Raw genomic sequence first — 25,557 nt, 5'->3', positions numbered from 1 at the left:
TTACAAAGAGTCTGAAGATTTGCTCGTCTCTTCCCAGAGCAGCTTCACTCCGGAGAGCAAGAAACAGCTCCTGCCGAGTCCGTCTTGTAAGACAGACATAGAAATCCGCGACACGGTAAATACACTGACATTGTATAATTAATTCTGATGCTCAATCAAATCTGCGGAACACGTGTGGAGCGCAGTCCAGAGCACTATAAAGACTACATTTCCCACAAGGCCTGTGGCGACTTCCCTTTGACGTAATCGAGTCGCGTCTTTTTATTTTTAATTATAACAACAATACATGCTATAAAAACAAGAATACATATAACACAGAGTATAGTCAGGGGCACATACGATAATACGTGTACATGTTATGGAAAAAGATTAAACAAGTAATCTTGTTTAATAGTAAACAAAAGCAGATAAGGTCCGTACATGTTTCAAATTGTCTGTACAGACGCATTTACATCCGTTTTAAAGTGTTTAAACATGGGTCTCCTCTCACAGCATTTCGTTAATTATTATATCGTGGAAGTATCATATTTGTTTAAATACAAAGATATTTTCATATTACTTTCAATAGGTTTAAAATGTAGTATTATTAAACTTCTTTAAAAGTAATGTCAATATTAGTTTCCTTCTTTACGTTATCTTTCAGAGTTGCTGTCACAAACGTCACAGTTATCATCTGTATTGATTTTCAATCTCTGCACAACGAGGATCTGTACGGAGGCGCTATTGGACTCGCCGCCATAGACTCGTGTATCTCTGTCGCCGCCAAGTGGACATTTTTCGAAAGTGCAGTTCTTTTTAACTTTTTATTGTAGCAATAAAAACAGATACAATACAAACAAGAGTATATTTATAGCACATCAATAATACCATCAGGGGTACATAGTATAATATATTTACACTTCTGAAAAAAAGATTAAACCAGGTGAATAAAGATAAGGGCTGATATAGTCTGTAAATACACTTTTACATCTATTTAAAATGTTCTAACGAAGCTGCCTGAGGAAAGAACTTACTGTTTTGTTGACATGAATCAGAGATTGTGACTCTGCCTTTAGCTTCCCATTCCTTCCAAACATTTTCAATTTCACACCTCTGGTTGTGCCAGAGGGTCCCCAGCACTGCTGTCACCTCTTCTGTACTCCTCCTATGCTAACAGCTGTGTATCTACTGCTGACTCCGTGAAAGGAATCAAGACTCCAGATGATCCCACCCAAATAAAAAAAAATTCTGGAGTGGAAGGAGGTCTCTGCTTTAGTCGGCTGGTGCCGTGAAAACAACCTCTAACTCTATATAACTCCAACTGCCTGTGTCTCAGGAAGCCCTGGTCCGTTTGTAATGGAAAGCCGTTGAGAGCACTAGAATGACTGATTTCCATCTTCACTCTAGGTCACTGTGCTGAACAGCACATTACTGTATTCTGCATATGATATGTCTGTTACTTACACCTTTTCTTTCTCACTTTGTCTCCCTGTCCGTTTGGATCAGGTATTTGGAGAGCACCACCACACCAGCCAAACTACCCAAACAGTTGCTTAGGCACTCAAGTGGACTCGATCAAATTAAACTTTCCAACCTAAACAGGAAAATGACAGTTTAAATGGATTCTACTGCCTTATTAATCATATTTCTCTTATAAATTCTTTTAAAATAAAAACAAATATGTCTGACATGATACACACAAATAGCTATTTTTATACTTTCTGGTTATATTTCAATCTTATAAATGAAGCATTTCTTTCCTGCGGTTTGAGGTTGTTAAAGAGAAAGACCCCATGTTATCACAACCCCCTTTACAGGCTGGTGAAAGAGGTGAAATGAGGTAGCGGAGGTGTAATTGAGTCGGACAGCAAACTCTCACCTGCTGCTTGCCAGGACAGGAATCTTACAAAGGTCCCCTCCTCCCAGGAGGGTCACAGTAACAATGATGATGAGTAACACGAATGATTACAGTTCAGGGCCCCAGCACTGCCACCCACTAAAATAAACATGACACACAAGAGAACCCATAAGACAGTCATAGAAATCCATGACACGATAAACACGCTGAAATGGTACAATAGAATTAATTCTGATGTTCAATCAAATCACCGAAACACGTGGGCAGTGCGGGCCAGAGAACTACAGAAACTACATTACCCATACGCCCTGTGGGCGACTTCCTTCTGACGTCATCGACTCGCGCCTTTTGAATGTTATTTTAATTTTTGGTTTATTGCATTTATTTTGTATTTTGTATCCATGTACAATACATTCATTCATTACTCTTGTTTGCAATGCAATGTATTCTTTGCTGTTGAAAATGCGTAAATATTTTTAAAATTAAAATAACTTATTAATACCAACATTACTAACGGTATTTTAATTTAAAAAAACTTTCGGTGAAATTTTGCTGAATGACCACCAAGCGGCGCCATTGGCACATTATTGTAAGAATAATCATTTCTAAGAAATTTTCCAGTTTAATTCCACTGACCGGCCATCAGAGGGGCACTTTACTCGTCCTGCTGCTTCTGTTGAATTAATAATTGCTTAAATTATTGTCTGGTTAAATTGTCTGGTGGTAAGTATTTGTAATATAGGATTGCTCATGTCTGATCTGGAACACGAGATGGAAGTTTAACATGTGTGATTCACTGAGGTGGAGGGGTGGGAAATGACTGAAAGAAGTCTTGCCATGCTGTATTATTAATAGTAGTAGCAGTATTGTCATATTAACACAAATCCTCAGACTCACTAACATCTCCAATAGAACGACAATCTCACACATCAAATATTAGAGGACCCTTCCTTTATACCTAAAAGCTTTCAGTTGTTGGACAATGAAAAGAGTGCTTGCAGGAATCTAATTACTGTTGTTATAAACTCATTACAAGCTAATTGTCTCATTTCTTTTTTTTTCTTTCTTCTCTTTTCAGCAGCAAATAAACCCATTACTTGATCCCTTACATTTCAAAACGCTCTGTATCAAACCAACAAATCGTTCATAAATTTAAACCATGTTTTTGAGAAACTAGCCTTAAAATCAAAATGACTACATTCATATGAAACACACTCAGAAACAATATCAAATGGTTTGATACAGAGTGCAGAAACAACTGAAGAGAACTACCAGAACTAAAACAACACCACACCACTCTGACCTGCGCCTCAGATACTGTGAGATGGTTAGACACTACATGCACACCCTAAAGAAGATAAGCACATACACAAACAGACAACTCTCAGACCACAAAAGGCCTGTAGCCAAGACACAGTCAACAACGCTTGACCCAACTGCAGCTCAGACCTGCAGCAAAGCCTGCTCAAACTCCTCAACCTCGACCTGACGGCCGGCTGTTTCCCTGAGGCCTGGAATCAAGGACTGATCACTCCCGTCTGTAAGAATGGAGACAGACTCGACCCCAACAGGTACCGGGGCTTCCGTGTGAACAGTAACCTGGGGAAGGAACTCTGTCGTATCTTGAATATCTGATAACCGGCCCTCCTTACTGAGCACAATGTCCTGCATTAGAGTCAGACTGGCTTCCTACCAAACCGCCACACATCCCATCACATTCACACCTGGGCTCTGATGGCCCATCTGGACCAAGAACAGCAGAGCCTGGCACTGCTGGAGCAGCACTGTCAGACCTGGTCACTGCCAGCCCATCTGGACCCAGAACAGCAGAGCCTGGCACTACTGGAGCAGCACTGTCAGACTTGGGCACTGCCAGCCCATCTGGACCCAGAACAGAAGAGCCTGGCACCGCTGGAGCAGGAGTGTTAGACCTGGACACTGCCAGCCCATCTGGACCCAGAACAGCAGAGCCTGGCACTGCTGGAGCAGGACTGTCACACCTGGGCACTGCCAGCCCATCTGGACCCAGAACAGCAGAGCCTGGCACTACTGGAGCAGCACTGTCACACCTGGTCACTGCCAGCCCATCTGGACCCAGAACAGCAGAGCCTGGCACTACTGGAGCAGCACTGTCAGACCTGGTCACTGCCAGCCCATCTGGACCCAGAACAGCAGAGCCTGGCACTGCTGGAGCAGGACTGTCACATCTGGGCACTGCCAGCCAAACTGGACCCAGAACAGCAGAGCCTGGCACTACTGGGGCAGGACTGTCAGACTTGGGCACTGCCAGCCCATCTGGACCCAGAACAGCAGAGCCTGGCACTGCTGGAGCAGGACTGTCAGACTTGGGCACAGCCAGCCCATCTGGACCCAGAACAGAAGAGCCTGGCACCGCTGGAGCAGGAGTGTTAGACCTGGACACTGCCAGCCCATCTGGACCCAGAACAGAAGAGCCTGGCACCGCTGGAGCAGGAGTGTTAGACCTGGACACTGCCAGCCCATCTGGACCCAGAACAGCAGAGCCTGGCACTGCTGGAGCAGCACTGTCACACCTGGTCACTGCCAGCCCATCTGGACCCAGAACAGCAGAGCCTGGCACTACTGGGGCAGGACTGTCAGACTTGGGCACTGCCAGCCCATCTGGACCCAGAACAGCAGAGCCTGGCACTACTGGAGCAGCACTGTCACACCTGGTCACTGCCAGCCCATCTGGACCCAGAACAGCAGAGCCTGGCACTGCTGGAGCAGGACTGTCACATCTGGGCACTGCCAGCCAAACTGGACCCAGAACAGAAGAGCCTGGCACCGCTGGAGCAGGAGTGTTAGACCTGGACACTGCCAGCCCATCTGGACCCAGAACAGCAGAGCCTGGCACTGCTGGAGCAGGACTGTCAGACTTGGGCACAGCCAGCCCATCTGGACCCAGAACAGAAGAGCCTGGCACCGCTGGAGCAGGAGTGTTAGACCTGGACACTGCCAGCCCATCTGGACCCAGAACAGAAGAGCCTGGCACCGCTGGAGCAGGAGTGTTAGACCTGGACACTGCCAGCCCATCTGGACCCAGAACAGCAGAGCCTGGCACTGCTGGAGCAGCACTGTCACACCTGGTCACTGCCAGCCCATCTGGACCCAGAACAGCAGAGCCTGGCACTACTGGGGCAGGACTGTCAGACTTGGGCACTGCCAGCCCATCTGGACCCAGAACAGCAGAGCCTGGCACTACTGGAGCAGCACTGTCACACCTGGTCACTGCCAGCCCATCTGGACCCAGAACAGCAGAGCCTGGCACTGCTGGAGCAGGACTGTCACATCTGGGCACTGCCAGCCAAACTGGACCCAGAACAGAAGAGCCTGGCACCGCTGGAGCAGGAGTGTTAGACCTGGACACTGCCAGCCCATCTGGACCCAGAACAGCAGAGCCTGGCACTGCTGGGGTAGTACTGTCACACCTGGGCACTGCCAGCCCATCTGGACCCAGAACAGCAGAGCCTGGCACTACTGGGGCAGGACTGTCAGACTTGGGCACTGCCAGCCCATCTGGACCCAGAACAGCAGAGCCTGGCACTGCTGGAGCAGGACTGTCAGACTTGGGCACAGCCAGCCCATCTGGACCCAGAACAGAAGAGCCTGGCACCGCTGGAGCAGGAGTGTTAGACCTGGACACTGCCAGCCCATCTGGACCCAGAACAGCAGAGCCTGGCACTGCTGGAGCAGGACTGTCAGACCTGGGCACTGCCAGCCCATCTGGACCCAGAACAGCAGAGCCTGGCACTGCTGGAGCAGGACTGTCACACCTGGGCACTGCCAGTCAATCTGGACAAGACCAGAGTTATGGTTTTCCAGGAGAAAGCCAGACCGCAGGGAAACAGGTACAAATTCACACTGAACAACAACACATTGGAGCACACATCCAGCTACACATATCTCGGTCTCACCATCAGCTCTTCTGGGAGTTTTGACCTGGCAGTGAAGGCACTGAGGGAGAAGGCACTCAGGGCTTTCTACGCAATAAGAAGGAGGCTCTTCAATGTCAACCCACCAACAAGAATTTGGCTCCAAATATCTGAAAGTGTAATCCAACCCATTGCCCTATACGGCAGTGAAGTGTGGGGTCCCCTCACAGACCAGGAGTACACTCTGTAGAAACTCCTCCTTGCGCAGAGAAAAACAGCTAACCACTAGGCCACCACTAGGCCCTGCTGATCCCAGAGTACAGCTGGTCTTGACACCAGTCAGTCTCAGGACAGCACAGCTACAGCAACACCAATCACAATCATCCAAATGCGGAGGGGACTGCAGTCCAGAGAAACCCAGCATTTGACAAGGACTGGAGGCCATTTCGCACCACAACTGTAGAACAGGATTCTTTCTGCACACCCAGTACTGGGGGCCGTGTCGGAGGCTCCTCACCAGAAGAGACTTGCATTCCTGTTGGCTCCTCTCATTCTGTGATGATTTTAGACGTCGAATCGGGCAGGAGGCAGGCGCTCTTCGGGAGCTCTCGTCCCGTGCTATAACTGGAACCACGCAATGGCACAATTGCTTCCTACATACAAACAGAAACTTCAAACAACAAACCCCAACAAGAAATCTGTGCACACTTGGACTCCTGCTGCAGCTGAGGAGCTGTCACGCACACACCTCCTGTGTGGGTAGTGTTGGCCGTAGGACATGTTGTTCACAGAGAGAAAAAATACACCATAGCAAGTCAGCACTCAAACAAACCAAAAGGCCAGTTTTATTGAAGTTGACGCAGCTGGCCACACAAACACTCACTGCGTCTCTTCACCAGGTATCAGAAACAAAATAAAGGAACAATCTTTTTATCATATCCACTCGCACCTTGCTCTCATTTCGAGACTCCTAACTTACCACTCCCAACAAACCCCAGTGCTCGCAACACCCTTTAAATAGGATTTGGCTCGTACCACTATGGATACAATAGGTGTAAAACAGAAAATTCACAAGACAAACAACACATAGCACAGCAGTCCGGACTACTTGGACACACAATAACATGAAACCCTTAACAATTCACAGGACAGACATTCATCAGATCTTCTATAGCTAGTTGCCATTTTTCGCAATAACATTAGGCTCTGATAACCTCCCCTCTCAGCATTCCAGCAATGTTATGTTCCTCTAGCTAAGCTTCAGGCATATAACCAGTCTCCTATTTGTTTGCAACCTTTTGACCTTTCTGAGGACCCCTCAGAACAAATAGACATAATGATTCATTATGACAAAAAGGGTCATAATGAATCCAGAGGGACGGCAGTCTTTTCTGTCAAGTACCGAAGAGTGGCCACTCGAACGATTCTTCTTCGTACCTGTAAAGTCTTTGATGGCCCCAGTGAACGAGAGGCCGGTCCCATTTCCCCAGACTCCGTTCAGGTTCCACTAGAAATCCTCCCGCGAACTGTATTCCATTCCCCTCAGTTTGGAGCGGTTAGCCGGGCCGGTTTCTCGCTCCTTGCCTTCAGGTATTAAAAGTCTCTGTACAGTACCTCTGTTCCGATGCCACTGTCTCCCGTGGTCGTCAATCGGTCCTTGCGTCTGTGAACTCGCGCTCCGCAGCTTCCCTTGTGCTGCCTGTGTCGTCTCCCGGGTCTAGTGGGAATCGGGAGCGCGCTCCGTTCCGGCTCAGATGGTTTTATTCCTCCCCTCAGCCCATCTCCCTCAGGGGGTTTTCCACTGTCCCTGTCAGAAAGGGGCTTGCCCAGTATTTTACCAGGAGGAAGCTTGTGTGGCTGAAGAGTGTGAGAGTGCCGAGCTTAGGTGTTATGGGCCCTTATCACTTCTTTGTTCACTCTCCGGGTCGGAGAAACCTGAAAAGAGACAAACGTTGTGAGACCATTTATAAGCTTGGTGACCTCGAATTAAAAAGAACAATAGCAACACTGTTCTACAAACCTTTCATTGAAAGGTTTTCAAACACTGTCCCACTTGCTGGTTTGGCAACATCAGTAGCTGGAATTGAATATGCAGCCATTAGTCTGCCTGGCAAAAAACAACCGGTCTCTCCAGTGGTCTGCATACAAGTGAACACACAAACCCCATACTATTAAAACCCCCTTTAGGGCACACTCACACCACAACACAATCGACCTGACAGACTCACCAACACTGGACTGCAGAAGCGGCAGGAAACCCTTGAGAACATGAGCAGAGCATGCAAACTCCACACAGACAGCACTCCAGGAAACCAGACACATGAGAACATGTGCAGAGCATGTGCGCCGTCTCTCAGCCTTTCACCTCCACATGCAGATCAGGACGCGACCGGAGACCGGAGACTCCTCACTCCTGCAGTAACACACCCCAGCAGGAGGAGGCGCCGACGGACTCGCTCATGGTGCAGTGAGCCCAGCGGTGTGAGGCTGGTGTCCAGCGCTGATATTTACCGACAGCCTGCGACTCACCGTTTCTTCCTTTTCTTCTGCATAATGTCCACAAAATACTCCAGCCAGCGCTTTTTAGACTAATGTTTCTGCTTTGCTTGCTGATTAGATTACAAAAGCCGCCTGTTTACCTCCTAGAGGTCAGATCGCAACAACTTCTGCAGCACCGTTTCCCCGGCAACCACGTTTTATTGACAAAGTAAAATAAACACAGGAGAAAAGTTTGCAAACAAGACGGGAGCTAAGAAACACGAGGACAGTGGGTTTGCTTTATGTGCCGGGTCGATAAACCAGCGATGCAGACACGTGAAATACAAGAAAACATACACACAAGGGAACACATAAGAGAGACAAAGAAATACAAGACACGATAAATACGCTGAAATTGTATTAATATAATTAATTCTAATGTTCAATCAAATCAGCGAAACACATGGGCAGGGCAGCCCAGTGAACTACAGAGACTACATTACCCATAAGCCCTGTGGGCGACAACATTTTGACGTCATCGACTCGCGTCTTTTGTATTTTTATGAGACCAAAAACTACAAGAAAACGTAACGTAGCAGTCGTATTGTCAGGGTACATGCAATAATTCATGTACATTTTATGGAAAAAAAAAGTTTCAACAAGGTAAATGCAGATAAGGCCCGTCCATGCTTCAACGTTCTTACAACACAGAAACAGACACATTTCAGAAAGACATTCTGAAATAAAATGTCTTTACATCCGTCTTAAACTGTTCAAACACGGTCTCCTCTCACACCATTCCCTTAATAATTATGTTGCGCAAGTATAATAATGTTTTAAAAAACAAACGATATTTTCATCTTCCTTTCAATGGGATTAAAATGTAACAAATGTATTTCTTTCCGATTTCAAGTCTTTCCGATAGCGCTTTGAGACTCAGCTCCGTGGACTCGTGGATCTCTGTCGCCACCCAGTGGACATTTCTCGGAAGTGTCACCGCCCGCCGGAATTCGGAAAAGTCCCGGGACTGAAGCTGTGTGACTGGACAAGAGCCTGTCTCCCGCCTCCTGCTGAAATCTCAGCGCCGATTGGACAAAAGCTGCTCACAGTCCGGATCCAGTGGAAGGCCGATCCACTCCGGGTTTTCCGTAGCCGGCAGTCCGGATCCAGTGAAAGGCCGATCCACTCCGGGTTTTCCGTAGCCGGCAGTCCGGATCCAGTGAAAGGCCGATCCACTCCGGGTTTTCCGTAGCCGGCAGTCCGGATCCAGTGAAGGGCCGATCCACTCCGGGTTTTCCGTAGCCGGCAGTCCGGATCCAGTGAAAGGCCGATCCACTCCGGGTTTTCCGTAGCCGGCAGTCCGGATCCAGTGAAAGGCCGATCCACTCCGGGTTTTCCGTAGCCGGCAGTCCGGATCCAGTGAAGGGCCGATCCACTCCGGGTTTTCCGTAGCCGGCAGTCCGGATCCAGTGGAAGGGTGATCCACTCCGGGTTTTCCGTAGCCGGAAGTCCGGATCCGGTTGAAGGGCAGATCCACTCCGGGTTTTCTGTAGCCGGAAGTCCGGATCCGGTGGAAGGGCAGATCCACTCCGGGTTTTCCGTAGCCGGAAGTCCGGATCCGGTGGAAGGGCAGATCCACTCCGGGTTTTCCGTAGCCGGAAGTCCGGATCCGGTGGAAAGGCAGATCCACTCCGGGTTTTCCGTAGCTCACGCTGCTGATCAGTTCGACCTCCTTGTGTTTTCTTCTTCCTTTATCGTGCAATAATATAAATCCTTTACGATGCACGCAAGACTACATTACCGATCACCGGAGTACATTATACAGGCAAATAAAGATAAGGTACGCACAGCTTTCATGTTGTGATACTTAGACATGGTTTGGAGACGTTCCTTCGTGTGTATTTTAAATTATTCAAATACGTGTCGCTTCAATTTGGAAGCGCATAATTTCAGTGCATGAGCTTACCTGTTATATTGGGCGAGATTTCACACGGATAATCAAACAAGAACGAGTTTGCCCTGGAATCCATTCCACTGCCCAACCTGAAAGTCAGAGCATGAGAACGGACGGATTGTATGGCGATTGTGGTGTTGCTCGACCACATCAAGTAGGCGAGAAGTACAATCTGCTACTACGACATACGGTCTAATTATTCAATTTTCGATTATTTCTCATCTTTAGGCTATTTATACATCTAATAACGAGCAAGTATAATGATTAAGCCAATGATACATTATATTTTAGATTCGGTTCAGCAGTATTGAGCAGTAAAATAACATCAATTTGTCTACAGGAAATGTCAGAATTAGAAGCCTTCTTTACACCATTTTGCCGATCTGTTCAGAGTGTTTTAACAACAGAACAAAACAAAAACAAACGTAAGGTTTCTGGGCTGCTTTGAGAAAGACAATTATCAATTATATTACTTTTAAATCTATGCACACTGTGTATCTTTACCGGGTCGATTCAATGTACAATTTTGTACTGACGCCTTAACCTTATTATTCATACAAAATCTGTTTGACAATAGTCATGTTTGATTCCACTCACTTTCCCCAAAGAGGTGCTCCAAAATAGTTTGACAAGATATTGTGAGATTGCGAGAGGGATCTGAAGTATTTATTAGTACAAGTATAACTAAATTGTTTTCCTTGTAGTCTAATAAAGGTTGTAAATTCTTCCATAGTTTCTGATGGTATACTGTTAGTTTCTTAAAAATATCAATACCTCTCTAGGAGTAGCTCTGGTTACGACGGATTGTTATCAGACGTATCACAAACATTATATCTATTCATAAAATCTGCTTGATTCTACATTTCATCATCCACACCAGTTAATTTGTTGACCCCGCTTATACTATTTTAAACCCAGTTTTCAAAGCACGGGTTTATTTTTTCTCTGTATTCTAGATGATGTATCTATGGGAGGTATGTTTATCTATAAGAGACCACGTGAGGAGAAGTTCTTCATGGAAGCTGGCAAGTTTCAGGGGGGTTTCCAGCATCCAAATGACATTCAAGTAAAAAGTCTATACCCGCTAGTTCCTGAATGATTAAATTAGGGAAACATACACCACCTACTTTGCTTAATTTTGTAAATAATACTCTGTCGGTATTGGTATTAGATGCTCTAAACTCTGTAGCATTTAGGCCTCCTTCTGCCCGTGTTTGACAAATAACAACCATGAATAAAGTTTTTTTTTATTTTACTAAGGTAGAGAACATCAAATCACAAATCACAAAATCACCTTTTTGAAAATCTTAATACCAAGATATTTAATCACATCTTTTACATGTATATTACGTACGGAGCAGACACTTTCCAACAGCCACCAGTTCACTTTTCTGATATGTAAAGAAAGACCAGATACAGAGGAAATGACTTGTAAACGCATTTAATTGCTTTGTCCACCTCTGTGTGCTTTCTCAGAGAGAGAGTTGTATCCTCAGCCAATTGGGAACACCTGTAATCTCTTTATCCTGTACTTGAATACCCTGAAACTATTTGTTATAGGGGTGTAAGCAGTGGGAAGAGGAGTGGGCTCGTGTCGAATTGCCCTACCCGTTCCCAATCTGCAGGAGGTCCCACGACGGCAGGTAGCTGCTCCAGTCGCTGGAGCTCAGTTCGCTGTCGAGGGAGGACGAGGGCTCTGGCTCGGGGGAATCACGGCTCCACAGCTCCTACCTGTTGCAGAGTGTTTCTGCCCTCCCGATGGCCTCTGTGTTTTAGAAGGATCTGTCTCTTTTCGCTTGCTTACACCACAGGTTTCATCGACGGTAGTGTGCATCCTGAAGCAGTGTGTTATCGGTCTTATTTCTACTGAGAAACAGTTCAAGCACTCACAAAACAATAACCAGGAGACGGTGTATGAAAAAGTATTGTACGACTTGCAGAGTAGATTTGAATAGACAGTGGACGTCACACTGCGTGCTTGAATATCAGAGATTCAGTTCATTCTTTCCTGTAGGTTAACTTCCTGTTTGACATTGTTCCGCTGTCACTTCTTCACAAACTCATAACTCGCCGTGTTCAATTTTGTGTTGAGTTACAGGAACCTCAGCATCAGATGAAATCCTCTTCAGCGCCCCAGGGAGACTGGGGGACTTGCCAGATTTTCAGCTTTATCACTGGGTCCTTCGGCTCAGGGCTGTTGAGCAAAGTGCTCCCCTCTCCTGGAGAGCCACAGGGGCACTACAGAGCGGCCTCGTGTTCCCTGCTCCTGCCCGTGCCTGTGGACGGCCAGTGTGACCGCGCGCGAGACAAAGTAGTGCATTCGTGGTGTAAATACAGAATGTTCACTAGCTGACTGAGGAAAGTTACAGAGACGGGAGTATACGTTCTGAAATAATGTGAACCACTGTTACTACACACAGACAGACTACTTAAAAATCATGTGGCTTCTTAAGGTCGTTTTGTCTGCCTAAAGTACGTTAGATTTGTCACAGCAAAGAGTTTGAATACTTACAGAATGCAGCAGCTAGAATTGTTACTTGGAGCAGAAAGAATGACCACATAACTCCCATACTTCTCTCTCTTCATTGGCTTCCTCTCAGGTACAGGGCGGACTTCAAACTCCTTCTACTTACTTACAAGGCTCTCAGAGGTCAGGCACCTGTCCTGCCTCGCAGGGATGCTGCAGAGGAGAAATACTGTACACAGCATAGTTTCAGAGGCCTGTCTGTCCTGGGCTGGGCACCATGTGAGTTGAATGCTGCATCAGTGCCATGGATCCAAGAGGGGCATCATGGATACAACTGTCGTTTAGGAGGATTCTGCTGGTCTGCAGAGACCTGCATGGGGTACTGACATACAGACGACGTGATGGATGGATGGATTAATACCCGCATTCATTTCTTACTTTTTTTTTAATGATATAATGTTAGCATGCCCAAAGGGGTTGGGCAGCCAGTTGACCTTGGACCCCTAGAGGATTTTATTCTCCTTACTGAGGAGTCTTTGGTTCCTTTCCTCCATTGTCTTCAGTTCTGTATTCACAAAATGTATATTTACCTGCATTGTTAAGCGCCTTGGGGCAACCTTGTTGTGAAAGGCGCTATATGAAAATAAATTGAATTGAATGGAATGACAGAGTCACAGCTTTTCCAGTTTCCTCTCCTATTACCTTCTTTATCTGCACTCTAAAACACAGTGAAACCTTGAACCTTTCAACTGGACCACTGCCGTTCTACATCACAATGACTTTAACTAGGACGGAGACTTGGATGGGATGAAAAAGGAAAAGGCATTATTTGCAGGAAGAAATTAAACTGTTCCACCTGATCACTTGCTAAACAAAGTGATTCACTGGAGTGGAGGCGGTGAAAGCTTTGTGAATCAACTTACAAAAGGAAACATGTAAGAAACGTGGCTCCCATATTTAACCCTTGAAAAATCTATGAGTGTTATGTGGAGGTGAAAGTATTGTTCAATTATTCTAATAAAGCTCACTCAACTAAGACCCAGAAAAGTACCAGAGTATTCTCACCTAAGAGGAAATACTAACAAGTAGGATGCTAAAATGAAAAGCATTAAAAAGTGAATGATCTTCAGTAGCTGAAATGATTATTGAGCTCTGGGTCACAGTGCTCCTGAAAAAAAATCAAATTTCAGCAGACACCCAAGGACAGCAGGTGAGCACCATGCTGAGCCAGTGTATAAGTGTATGAATCACAGTTTCAAGGAGCTTTTTTCAGTTTCGTTCCACTGATCGGCCAACACGGGGGGAACTTCAGTCTTACTCGCCCTATTGCATTAAGAAACTGTACAACATTCTCCAATCAGAACTTGCGACCTCACCTAACGAAAAGCAATTTGCGTAGCAGGGAAAGAGTGGACTCCCACTGGGGATTTTTGTTTTTCATCCCGATGGTGATGTGCACTATATAGAACGTTGCTGGACCCATGTGCAATTGGTGTCATTTCTAATCTAGAGGTCAAAGCTGTGAAACTTTCAAAGAGATGGAAGATCTCTTGCGAGACACCAATTCACAGAAGGGGCTAATGAGATCTTTGCTTGAAGTCTCATTGTGCTGCACTATTTCATTTTTCAGTGGGCACGAAAATCATCTCAGTGACGGACTAAACAGGCCTCTCGCAAAGACTCGGGTACGGACACAGACCTAATCATCTCTGCTCCTCGGGAAGCGTGCAGAGATCACATTAGATGTGTTGCTCAAGCTCTTTATTGTCACGTACAGTAAACCCAGCAGTGTGGTCAGTGCGGGATGTGTTCTGTCCTGACGGCAGGGTCAGCAGCCAGAGGAGACCTGAAACACAAGACGGAGAGGTAAGACATTGATTCCGACAGAGAGAGCTTTCACACCGGATTACTGACAAGAGGAGCAATAAGAGAAGAGTTGTAAAGACACGCCGAAGAGAATATTCTCATCTAAGAGGAAATATTAACAAGTAGGATGTTAAAATGAAAAGCATTAAAAACTGCATGATCTTCAGTAGTGAAATGATTACTGAGCTCTGGGTCACGGACAGCAGGGGAGTGAATGAGTTGTTTATTTTGTTTCCTGTGAATTATGTAGAATTCACAACGTGTTCCATTTGTACAGGAAAACCATTGCGAGCAGATTCACTTCTCCTGCGCCAGAATGAATGATTTCCATCTTCACTCTAGGGTACTGTACTTTACAGCACTGTATTGTATTCTGCATATATGTCTGTTATGTATACATTTTCTTTCTCACTTTGTCTCTCTGTCCATTTGTATCAGTTTGTTGGAGAGCACCATCACACCAGCATCACAATATTTATTCTACTGCCTTATTAAGCAAATGTCTCTACTAAATTCTTTTTATATATAAAACATTTTTTGGCATGATATACACAAATGGCTAATTATACTTTCTGATTATATTTCCATCTTAGAACTGAAGCATTTCTCTCCTGCAGTTTGAGGTTGTTAAATAGAAAACTGGATCACTCCAGGGCCGAATCTTCTCCCTCTCTTACACTCTCTTACATTCGTTCACGAATGATCACAAGAGCAAACACATAGACTGGCTTCTCACAAAGTGTGTCGATGACACAGTCCCGGTCAGCTTACTAAAGGACCCAGAAAATCACCATGGGCCAGTCTGAACAGTTTCACGGAATGGTCTGTTGACTTCTCTTTGATGTTTCATGTTACAAGAGCAAAACAATACTCACTGATTTGAGGATAATTGCGCCATCCCTCCAGCCTACTGAAATGAACCGTCAGACTGCAGAAGCTGTCAGTGACTACAGGTCCTTGGGACTGGTCAGAGAAACCTGAGATGAGACAAACGTTGTGAGACCATTTATAAGCTTGTGACCTCAAATTAAAACGGAAGTCAGACATTTTCAAAGGGGGCAACACTGCGGCACAGTGGTTAGCATCGCTGCCTCATAGCACCGGGGCCCTGGGTTTGATTCCAGGGGTGCTGTCTGTGTGGAGTCTGCATGTTTGTTCATACAAACAGAAACTTCAAACAACAAACCCCAACAAGAAATCTGTGCACACTTGGACTCCTGCTGCAGCTGAGGAGCTGTCACGCACACACCTCCTGTGTGGGTAGTGTTGGCCGTAGGACATGTTGTTCACAGAGAGAAAAAATACACCATAGCAAGTCAGCACTCAAACAAACCAAAAGGCCAGTTTTATTGAAGTTGACGCAGCTGGCCACACAAACACTCACTGCGTCTCTTCACCAGGTATCAGAAACAAAATAAAGGAACAATCTTTTTATCATATCCACTCGCACCTTGCTCTCATTTCGAGACTCCTAACTTACCACTCCCAACAAACCCCAGTGCTCGCAACACCCTTTAAATAGGATTTGGCTCGTACCACTATGGATACAATAGGTGTAAAACAGTGTTTCTTAGGCATCTGGAAGTCATTGGCGCATCTCACGGGGCACACTTATTGCACGTGTCGTTTTCGATATGTTCCGCAAGGGCTCAAAGCTAGGGTTAGGGTTGGGGTTTTAACACCACCTAGACAATTTGTGATACATTTGCCGTGCTCTAGGATGCATGTGAAATGCAGGAAAAGTGTTCTGTGCCCGTTTCCTCGCAAACGAAATTTGGCCCAATTTTGCTTTTTTCATAAGTCGCGCGCCTGTCGATAAATGGTCAAAAATCTAAATTTTCAAAACACACTTTCAACATGCTAAACCATCTCTTTTCTAACTGTTTTACGGTTTAAACCAGACAAAACGATAAGTTGAGCTAAACTTCAGTGTTATTTACAATCCTAGCGTGTTCACGGCACAAAACGAGCGCGTTTCAGGGGCTGTTTCAGCAGAAGGTTACAATATACATACACAGACAACTCTCAGACCACAAAAGGTCTGTGGCCAAGACACAGTCAACAACGCTTGACTTAGCTGCAGCTCAGACCTACAGCAAAGCCTGCTCAAACTCCTCAACCTTGTCTTGACAGTTCGATGTTTCCCTGGGGCCTGGAATCAAGGACTGATCACGCCCGTCTGTAAGAATGGAGACAGACTCGACCCCAACAGGTACCGGGGCTTCCGTGTGAACAGTAACCTGGGAAAGGAACTCTGTCGTATCTTGAATATCTGATTACCGGCTCTCCTTACTGAGCACATTGTCCTGAATAAGAATCAGACTGGCTTCCTACCAAACCACCACACATCCCATCACATTTACACCTGGGCACTGACAGCCCATCTGGACCCAGAACTGGGGCTGCAGCAGAGCCTGCAGCCCTGCAGTTCCAGCTCATCTGGACCCAGAACAGCAGAGCCTGGCACTGCTGGAGCAGCACTGTCAGACCTGGGCACTGCCAGCCCATCCGGACCAAGAATAGTAAAGCCTGGCAACTGCTAGAGCATTACTGTCAGACCTGGGCACTGCCAGCCCATCTGGACCAAGAACAGCAGAGCCTGGCACTGCTGGAGCAGCACTGTCAGACCTGGGCACTGCCAGCCCATCTGGACAAAGAATAGCAGAGCCTGGCACTGCTGGAGCAGGACTGTCAGACCTGCAGATAATGACGCGACCAGAGACACCAGAGTCTTGGTTTTCCAGAAGCGATCTAGATCTCAGGAAAACGGTTACAACTTCACACTGAACAACAACAATTTGGAACACAACCAACTACCTCTGACTGACAATCAGTTCATCTAGGAGTTTTCTTTGCAGTGAAGTCACTGAAAGAGAAGGCACACAGGGCTTTCCATGCCAGTAAAAGGAGGCTCTACAACATCAATCCCCCAATAAAATTGGCTCTAAATATTTAAAAGTGCAATCGAACCCTTTGCCCTATACGGCAGTGAAGTGTGGGATCCCTTCACTGAGCAAGATTACACTAAATGGGACAAACAGCCTGTAGATACTCCATGCACAGAGTTCTATAAAAACATCCTCCCAACTGAAATGCTACAGAATCCTAAACAGGCAATACACACAATACACACTAACTCTGTTAATCATAACATTATGCGATTGTACCATTCATTTTTAACAAATCGTACACAGTATGTCAAGCGCAACAAAGCTCTTTCCGAGTCACGGTCTATGAGCACAGGTGCCCCTCAGGGCTGTGTGAGCTCTCGAGTTCTGTTCACACTTTATACAAATGATTGTACAAGCAGTAGTCAAACCAACTTCATTTTCAAATTATCAGACGATACAGCTGTTCTTGGCTTAATGCAAAGAGGTAGCAGCTCAACTGTATACATGTCAGAAATCCAAAGGTTTGTGCAATGGTGTGACAACAATAGCCTAATTCTCAAAGTTAAAAAAACAAAAGAAATAATTTTTAATCCCAGAGCAGTTGGTGATCACTAGCATGTAGTAATCCACAACAAACAACACTCAGGTGAATTCATATAAGTACTTAGGTAATAATAATGTTTCTTTATTAGCCCTATACAATTTCTTGCATTAGGAATTCATCTTTTCACATACCCCAGCTTTTCTCCATGGAGACACAGACACAGACAGGGAGAGAAGCTTGGGGTCAGAGCACAGGGTCAGCCATTGTACAGCGCCCCTGGAGCAGTTAGGGTTAAGGGCCTTGCTCAGGGGCCCAACGGAGTAGGATTCCTCTGCCGGCCGCGGGATTTGAACCGGCAACCTTCCAGTCACAGGCGCAGATCCTTAGCCACAGAGCCACCGCTCCGCCTCAATGTGTAGGTGTACACATAGGCAGTAACCTGTTGCTGGACTACCTGTTGAGAGTGTTTGCTCCAAAGTTCAGCAGCGCTTATATTTCCTGCGAAGACTAAGAGTGCTTGAGGTTCGACAGGAATTAATGAAACTCTTTTACCGTGCTGTAATTGAGAACATTATTAGATGTGGGATTACAGTGTGGTTTGGTCATCTATCAGTTCATTTAAAATCGCAAATAACCTGCCTCTTCCAGACAGCTTTGAATGTCATGAAACGGCATCCCTCCCTGCAGACAATCTTGGAAAAATCCCTTATCAAACAGGCAGGAAAAATTATATCAGATCCCTCCCACATTCTCAACTCTGAATATCAACTTCTTCCTCCTGTTAACGTTTTAGGGTTGTCAAACATAAGTCAAACAGATACAAACATTTCTTTGTTCCACTATCCAACACACTTATGACTGTTACAACCCACTTGAGCGCGATATGTTTCCTGATGTGTTATAAAAGTTACATGTTGCTGTACAAGTGCAAGAGAGTGATGTGCAATATTTATCTTATTTTTTGTAATAGAATAAGGTGCAATGTTTTTCTTTTCTTCTTTTTTTTGTTTGCATTCTATTTAAATGTACAGGACTGCTGGGTGTCCATAAAAAAAATATCTCAGTGGACAATGAAATCTTATCTTATCTAGGTGGATATTTGACCAGGCTAAGAAACAGCAAAGAGATACAGACTCTGACAAGCACAGGTTCAGAGACCACAATCAGGCTATAGCAACTAGGTGACAAAGACCCAAATGTATCCCACACCTACCAGAATCAGAACAATGTCTAGTCCTAGCCAGCAGCCATATCACCCTGCAACTCACAACTGGCAACCCACTGAAGCTAAGCAGGTGTGAGCCTGGTCAGTACCTGGATGGGAGACCTCCTGGGAAAAACTAAGGTTGCTGCTGGAAGAGGTATTAGTGGGGCCAGCAGGGGGCGCTCACCCTGCGGTCCACGTGGGTCCTAATGCCCCAGTATAGTGATGGGAACACTATACTGTAAACAGGTGCCGTCCTTCGGATAAGACGTAAAACCGAGGTCCTGTGGCCATTAAAAATCCCAGGGTGTTTCTCGAAAAGAGTAGGGGTGTAACCCTGGCGTCCTGGCCAAATTTCCCATTGGCCCTAACCTCCTAATAATCCCCATCTATGAATTGGCTTCATTACTCTCTGCTCTCCTCCCCACTAATAGCTGATGTGGGGTGAGCGTTCTGGCGCACTATGGCTGCCGTCGCATCATCCAGGTGGGGCTGCACATTGGTGGTGGTGGAGGGGAGACCCCATTACCTGTAAAGTGCTTTGAGTGGAGGGTCCAGAAAAGTGCTATTATTGTAAGCAATTATTACTGGGAAAGAAAACTCAATAAAGCTGCAGCAAAGTGTGTGATCTCCTGTCAGTACCTGGAACAGACAGGAACACACAGTGAGCCTGTCTCTCAATAATGTTCTATGATATGGATGGTGGATGTAAATGTCCTGTGTGAATTCTGTTTGATCAGTCTTATTGACACTGTTGCAACTTCTGCCAGTGTGTGACTCTAAATCGGAGGAGGGAAGGAGTTAGGGAGTGCTGCCAGACAGTGTCAGAAGGTCACTGGTGCTATTCTTCCAACCCTTCCCCACATCTTATCATCACATGTTTGAGCAAAGCCTGTTCCATCCCAGAGGACCATCTGCACCCTTTGTTTAACGATTTCCAATCCCTGACCTCCGAACACAGAAATTGCTTTCCCCCTCTGAAAACAAACAGGGTCAAGTTCTCATTTAGACCTGCGGCCATAACCCTGTCTCAACAGAAGACTGTCTAGGGCACGTTCCTGTGTATTGTCAGTTTCTGTGCTTTTCTACATATTGCCTGCTGGCGTGAAACACGTCCACCTTGGGGATAATTAAGACTCCCTCTGGTGTCAAAGTACTGCATCTGCAGGAAGGGATGACTCGTCCATCCATCATCTAGCAGTCCCACTCTACAGCACATCACGGCGACACATGTAAAACCAGTGCCTTCGGGTTGCTTTACAAATATATTATGCAATACGATATGTATTTTTAAGGTCATGTTAACTTGCACTGTTTGTGTGTGTTGTGAGATCCAGTGTGAATGAAACATAGCTGCTGTGATGCAGATAACGTTCAGAGAAACTCCAGCTCTCGTGTTTAAGAATATTAAACCTTTACTGACCACAGTGGTGTTGAAAGCGAAGCTCCACTCATGTCTGTCAGGAGGTCCTCAGAGCCTCAGCTGCAGAGACCGGCCTGGAGACGCCCGTCCTTCTGACTTGAAACCTGACAGGTGATGAACAGGAAAGGTTTTTACTCGTGTGTCGGGACACCTGGAGTGACGGAGTGGTTGGCATTGCAGCCCTGGCTTTCTCCTCGACTGGGATACGCTCAGGGATTTTTTTTCTGGCAGTTTTAAGTGGTGCACCATGACTTGCAAATTAGTTTTAATTTGATGACAATGTTTTTAGTTGTTTTAAAGAACTTACTGTTTTGATTAGATGTATCAGAGATTGGGATTCTGCCTATAGCTTCCCATTCCTTCCAACAAAGGGTCTTATGTTGTAGAGAACAGCACAGCACATCCTAAGCAGAGTGCAAGAGGACTGCAGTCCAGAGAAACCTGTAATTTTACAAAGAATGGAGGCACTGTCACCTCTTCTGTACTCCTCCTATGCTAACAACTGTGTATCTACTGCTGACTGTGTGAAAGGAATTAAGTTTGTAGATGATCCCATCCAAATAAGAAAAAAATCTGTAGAGAAAGGAGGTCACTGCTTTAGTCGGCTCCACACAGATAGCACCCCAGGAAACTGGACCCATAGGAACACGGGCAGAGCATGCAAACTCCACACAGACAGACCCCAGGAAACTGGACCCATAGGAACACGGGCAGAGCATGCAAACTCCACACAGACAGACCCCAGGAAACTGGACCCATAGGAACACGGGCAGAGCATGCAAACTCCACACAGACCACGCACTGCGCTGCCGTCTCTCACCTTTTCACATCCACTTGCAGATAATGTTGTGACCGGAGACTCCGGTGAGCCCAGCGGTGTGAGTCTGGTGTCCAGCACTGATATTTCTCCGCCTGCTGCGTGTTTCCCTAACAGTCCTGTCCCATAGCCTGCGACACACGACCGGCTCCGCTTCTCAACGTTTCTTCCTCACTCATGTAATATCCACAAAGATGGTCCTGACAACGAGTTTTGAGCTACAGCTCCTGTTTTCCTCGCCGATTAGATTTAAAACGTCGGCTGTTTACGTGCTGGAGGTCAGACCCGCTCCTGCAACAATTTCTGTAGTACGGTTGCTCTGGCAACAACATATTATTTAACAAAGTAAAATAAACACAGGAAAAAAGTTTGCAAACAAGACAGGGGAGCAAAGAAACCCACAGACACGACGGCAGTGGGTTCTGTTTCTGTGCCAAGTCTATCACCTAGGCAGGACGAGCGCTGAAGACACAGGCTACTGCCCGGGTCCGACTTGTGAAATAAAAATAGAAAACAGAAAAAAACACATTAGAGTACACATAACACAATAGGGGTACACAGTACTCCTGCTCTTTACACAAACAGGTTCAACGGGTCAATGAAGATCATGTTGGCACAGCTGTCATGATGTCTCAATTAGAAAGAGTCTGAAGACTTTGCTCGTTTCTTCCCAAGAGAGCTTCACTCCAGAGAGAAACAGCTCCTGCCGAGTCCGTCTTGTAAGAAAGACAAAGAAATCCGTGACACGATAAATACTCTGAAATTGTATAATTATATCTGATGTTCAATCAAATCCCCGAAACACGTGGGAAGCACAGTCCAGAGTACTATAGAGACTACATTTCCCATAAGCCCTTTGGGCCACTTCCTTTTGATGTAATCGATTCGCGTCTTTTTTTATTTTTAATTATAACAACAATACATGCAATAAAAACAAGAATACATATAACGTAGAGTATTGTCAGTGGTACATACAATAATACATGTACATATTATGAAAACAGATTAAACGTAATCTTGTTTAATAGTAAACAAAAGCAGATAAGGTCCGTACATGTTTCAAATTGTCTGTACAGACGCATTTACATTTGTTTGAAACTGTTCAAACATGGTTCTCCTCCCACACCATTTCATTAATTATTATATCGTGCAAATATCATATTTAAAAAAATACAAACGATATTTTCATATTACTTTCAATTCGTTTAAATGTAGCATTATTTAACTTCTTTAATAGTAATGTTAATATTAGTTTCCTTCTTTAAATTAGCTTTCAGAGTTGCTGTCACAAAAGTCATAGTTATCATCTGTATTGATTTCCAATCTCTGCACAAGAGCGCTTTAAGACTCACCTCCATAGACTCGTGTATCTCTGTCGCCGCCCAGTGGACATTTCTCGGAAGTGTCACCTCCCGCCGTAATTCAGTAAAGTCTTGGAATTAAAATTGTGATTGGACGAGAGCCGTATCTCTCCCGCCTCCTGCCGAAATCTCGGCGCCGATTGGACAAAAGCTTCGACGCTCAGCTGAGACCGGTAAATCCGTGGTGATTGGCCTAGTGTCGCTTCACTCACGATGAGGGCGGTAACTTCGCTGCGAACAAGGAAATCCGTGGTGATTGGTTTAGAGCCGAGTCACTCAAATTGAGGGCGGTATTTCCGTGGAAGAACACGGAAGTCCACGGTGATTGGTTAAAAGCCGTGTCACTCACCCAATGTACAAGACAGTCACGCCTACCCCCAGCCAACGGCGGTGATTGGACAGGCCCTGCGTCACTCTCTTGACTTCTGGGATCTTTGCGCTCATTGGGCGAAAGCCGCGGCCTAAACATAAACACCGCGACTCCTGCGTTGATTGGATACAGCCCGTTTGCTCACGCCTTTATTGTACGTTTCATAGCTGCGCCGGAACTGGATCTGACGCATAATTAGCGCGACGGCGCACAGCCGGTCCGTCGCTGAGGTCGATGTGGTTCCGCTCTCTGCTTGTCAAGCATTGTGGGCTCCTAAAATATCGTTTGTAATGAATTTAATTATTATAATGGAAAGTTATTATATACATAAAATGAAGTGGTCTGGGAAGAACCTTTTGTTTGAGCATTTTAAAATGGATGTAAGGGGGTATTTGCAGACTATTTCGAAGTGCAAAAATATGAAAGCGGTGCGGACAATTTTTTATTTAATGTTTAATCTTTTTTAATAACTTGAATTTATGTTGTAATATGTACCCCTGACGATTTTTTTGTCTTGAACTGTTATGTGTACTCTTGTTTGTATTGTAATTTTTGTTATTCTGTTATGCATATTTTTTTAAAAAGCACTGCGGTCTCCTGGAAAACCGTATTTCAGGGCAGGTAGTTATTACCGAACTCTAGACGCCGCTGGAGAGTTTGTTTAATGGCTAGTCAGCTCACGTTGTTGATTAATTCGACCTTATTGTGTTTTCTCTTCTTTAACATTTATATTGCAATAATAAAAATGCCATTCAATGCACACAAGAGTACATTACAGATCACCGGGGTACATTATACAGGCAAATAAAGATAAGGTACGTACAGCTTTCATGTTGTGACATTTAGTAATAGTTTGGAGACGTGCCCTCATGTGTTTAAGATTTGACTCTCTTCCATTTGGAAGCGCATTACTTCTACCAAGGAAAAAAATACAATCAGGAGTGCATAATACTATGTTCTTTACACAAACAGGTTCAACGGGTAAAGAAAGATCAGGTCGTCACCGCTGTCATATTGTCCCATTTAGAAAGAGTCTGAAGATCTGCTCTTCCGTCTGTAAAACTGTTCAAACGCGGGTCTCTTTCCAGACCAGCTTCACTCCCGAATGCAAGAAAAAGCTCCTGCCGAGTCCGTCTTGTAAGAGAGACATAAATCCATGACACGATAAATACGCTGCGATTGTAATAAAAAAAATCTGATGTTCAATCAAATCTGCAAAACAGTGCAGCCCAGAGAACTATAGAGACTAGATTTCCTGGGGGGGTCGGCAAAATGGCGACCAGATCGCATGTGTTTTTAAGTGCTGAAGAAGTTGGGGTCTTTTTCTTCCAAAATATTGGTGAGGGGAGAAAATTTTGTTTTGATTTGGATGTATATCCCCTGCGGGCGACTTCCTTTTGACATTATCGACTCGCGTCTTTTTTATATTTAATTATAACAAAAAACACGATTATATATAACATATTAAGAGTATTGTCAGGGGTACATGCAATAATACATGTACATTTTATGAAAATAGATTAAACAAGTTAGATGCTGATAAGGTCCATACATGCTTCAATGTTCTTGCATGTAGAAATTGTCGATACGCCTTTACATCTGTTTTAACTAACTTTAAACTTTAACATCACTTTATTAACCCTTTAAAATTTCTTGCAGTACGAATTATCTTTTCACATACCCCAGCTTGCTCTCCATGAGACACACAGACAGGGAGAGAGCAGGGTCTGCCATTGTACAGTGCCCCTGGAGCAGTTGGGGTTAAGGGCCTTGCTCAGGGGCCCAGTGGAGTAGGATTCCTCTGCCGGCTGCAGGATTTGAACCGGCAACCTTCTAGCCACAGGCACAGATCCATAGCCACAGAGCCACTGCTCCGCCCCAAACAACATTATTTTTTATGCACCAGCCGGGAATCAAACCCAGGTCACAAGAATGGGAATCTTGCATGATACCACTACATCACTGGTGCAACTAGAGTAATAAATGAGATGGAAATTAATATTATTTCTTAAATCTAATAAAGAACCAGGGACAGATGGCTTTCCAAGTGAATTTTACAAGACATTCAAAGTCATGTTGGCTCCCCTGCTCCTATCCACTTGCCACTGGATAAGAGGTGGAGGGCATTTACCATCCTCTTGGAATAAAGCTGTAATTTCTGTTATCTGGTTTAAGATCATAAAAACTTGTGACTTGGAGAGAGAGGTAAAACTATTAAAATGGATAGTTTCTAATTCAGATTTCCCCTCTGGGAAATCTGACACAGTTTAAGATTTGGGCTACGAAAGGGAACACGGCAACATGCACTATGATGAGAAAAGACCATCTGAAAATCTTTGAAGATCTATCACAACAATATAACCTGGAAAAAGATTTTTATAGATATAAATTAGACATTATATAAATAGCTGGAGAAAGCAGCCACATATGAAGGAAAGGATGAAGGGAATTT

At 45.1% G+C, this 25,557-nt stretch overlaps 1 protein-coding gene, 1 long non-coding RNA gene and 1 other non-coding gene across 4 annotated transcripts in view; 1 reads left to right on the top strand and 2 right to left on the bottom strand.

Annotated features, from left to right (window-relative positions):
- Positions 1-12,764, bottom strand: part of LOC148642291 (uncharacterized) — a 151,748-nt gene extending 138,984 nt beyond the window's left edge. Inside the window, exons 1-3 of one of the 2 annotated variants that reach the window (XM_088617249.1) lie at positions 11,771-12,764; positions 10,175-10,251; positions 8,610-9,957 (exon numbers count right to left, since the gene is read on the bottom strand). In XM_088617249.1, the coding sequence (XP_088473375.1) occupies positions 9,287-9,957; positions 10,175-10,238 (735 nt within the window). In that variant the 5' untranslated portion in view covers positions 10,239-10,251; positions 11,771-12,764 and the 3' untranslated portion in view covers positions 8,610-9,286. Of the gene's footprint in view, positions 9,958-10,174; positions 10,627-11,770 lie in introns of those variants that run through there. The other variant, XM_088617248.1, reaches the window with a different exon arrangement.
- On the top strand, positions 9,910-13,292 carry LOC148642290 (uncharacterized). Its single transcript, XR_015929618.1, has 2 exons — positions 9,910-10,048; positions 12,763-13,292. It is a non-coding gene; the product is annotated as an uncharacterized LOC148642290 (long non-coding RNA).
- An 11,711-nt stretch (positions 13,293-25,003) lies between these two features.
- trnag-ccc (transfer RNA glycine (anticodon CCC)) lies at positions 25,004-25,074 on the bottom strand. The gene has a single exon. It is a non-coding gene; the product is annotated as a tRNA-Gly (tRNA).
- Positions 25,075-25,557: the final 483 nt, after the last annotated feature.

This window comes from Lepisosteus platostomus, chromosome 23, assembly GCF_059453375.1.
Source record: "Lepisosteus platostomus isolate fLepPlt1 chromosome 23, fLepPlt1.hap1, whole genome shotgun sequence".
Classification (NCBI taxonomy): domain Eukaryota; kingdom Metazoa; phylum Chordata; class Actinopteri; order Semionotiformes; family Lepisosteidae; genus Lepisosteus; species Lepisosteus platostomus.
The sequence above is the reverse complement of the archived record's forward strand: the minus strand, read 5'-3'. Positions and strand labels throughout refer to the sequence as shown.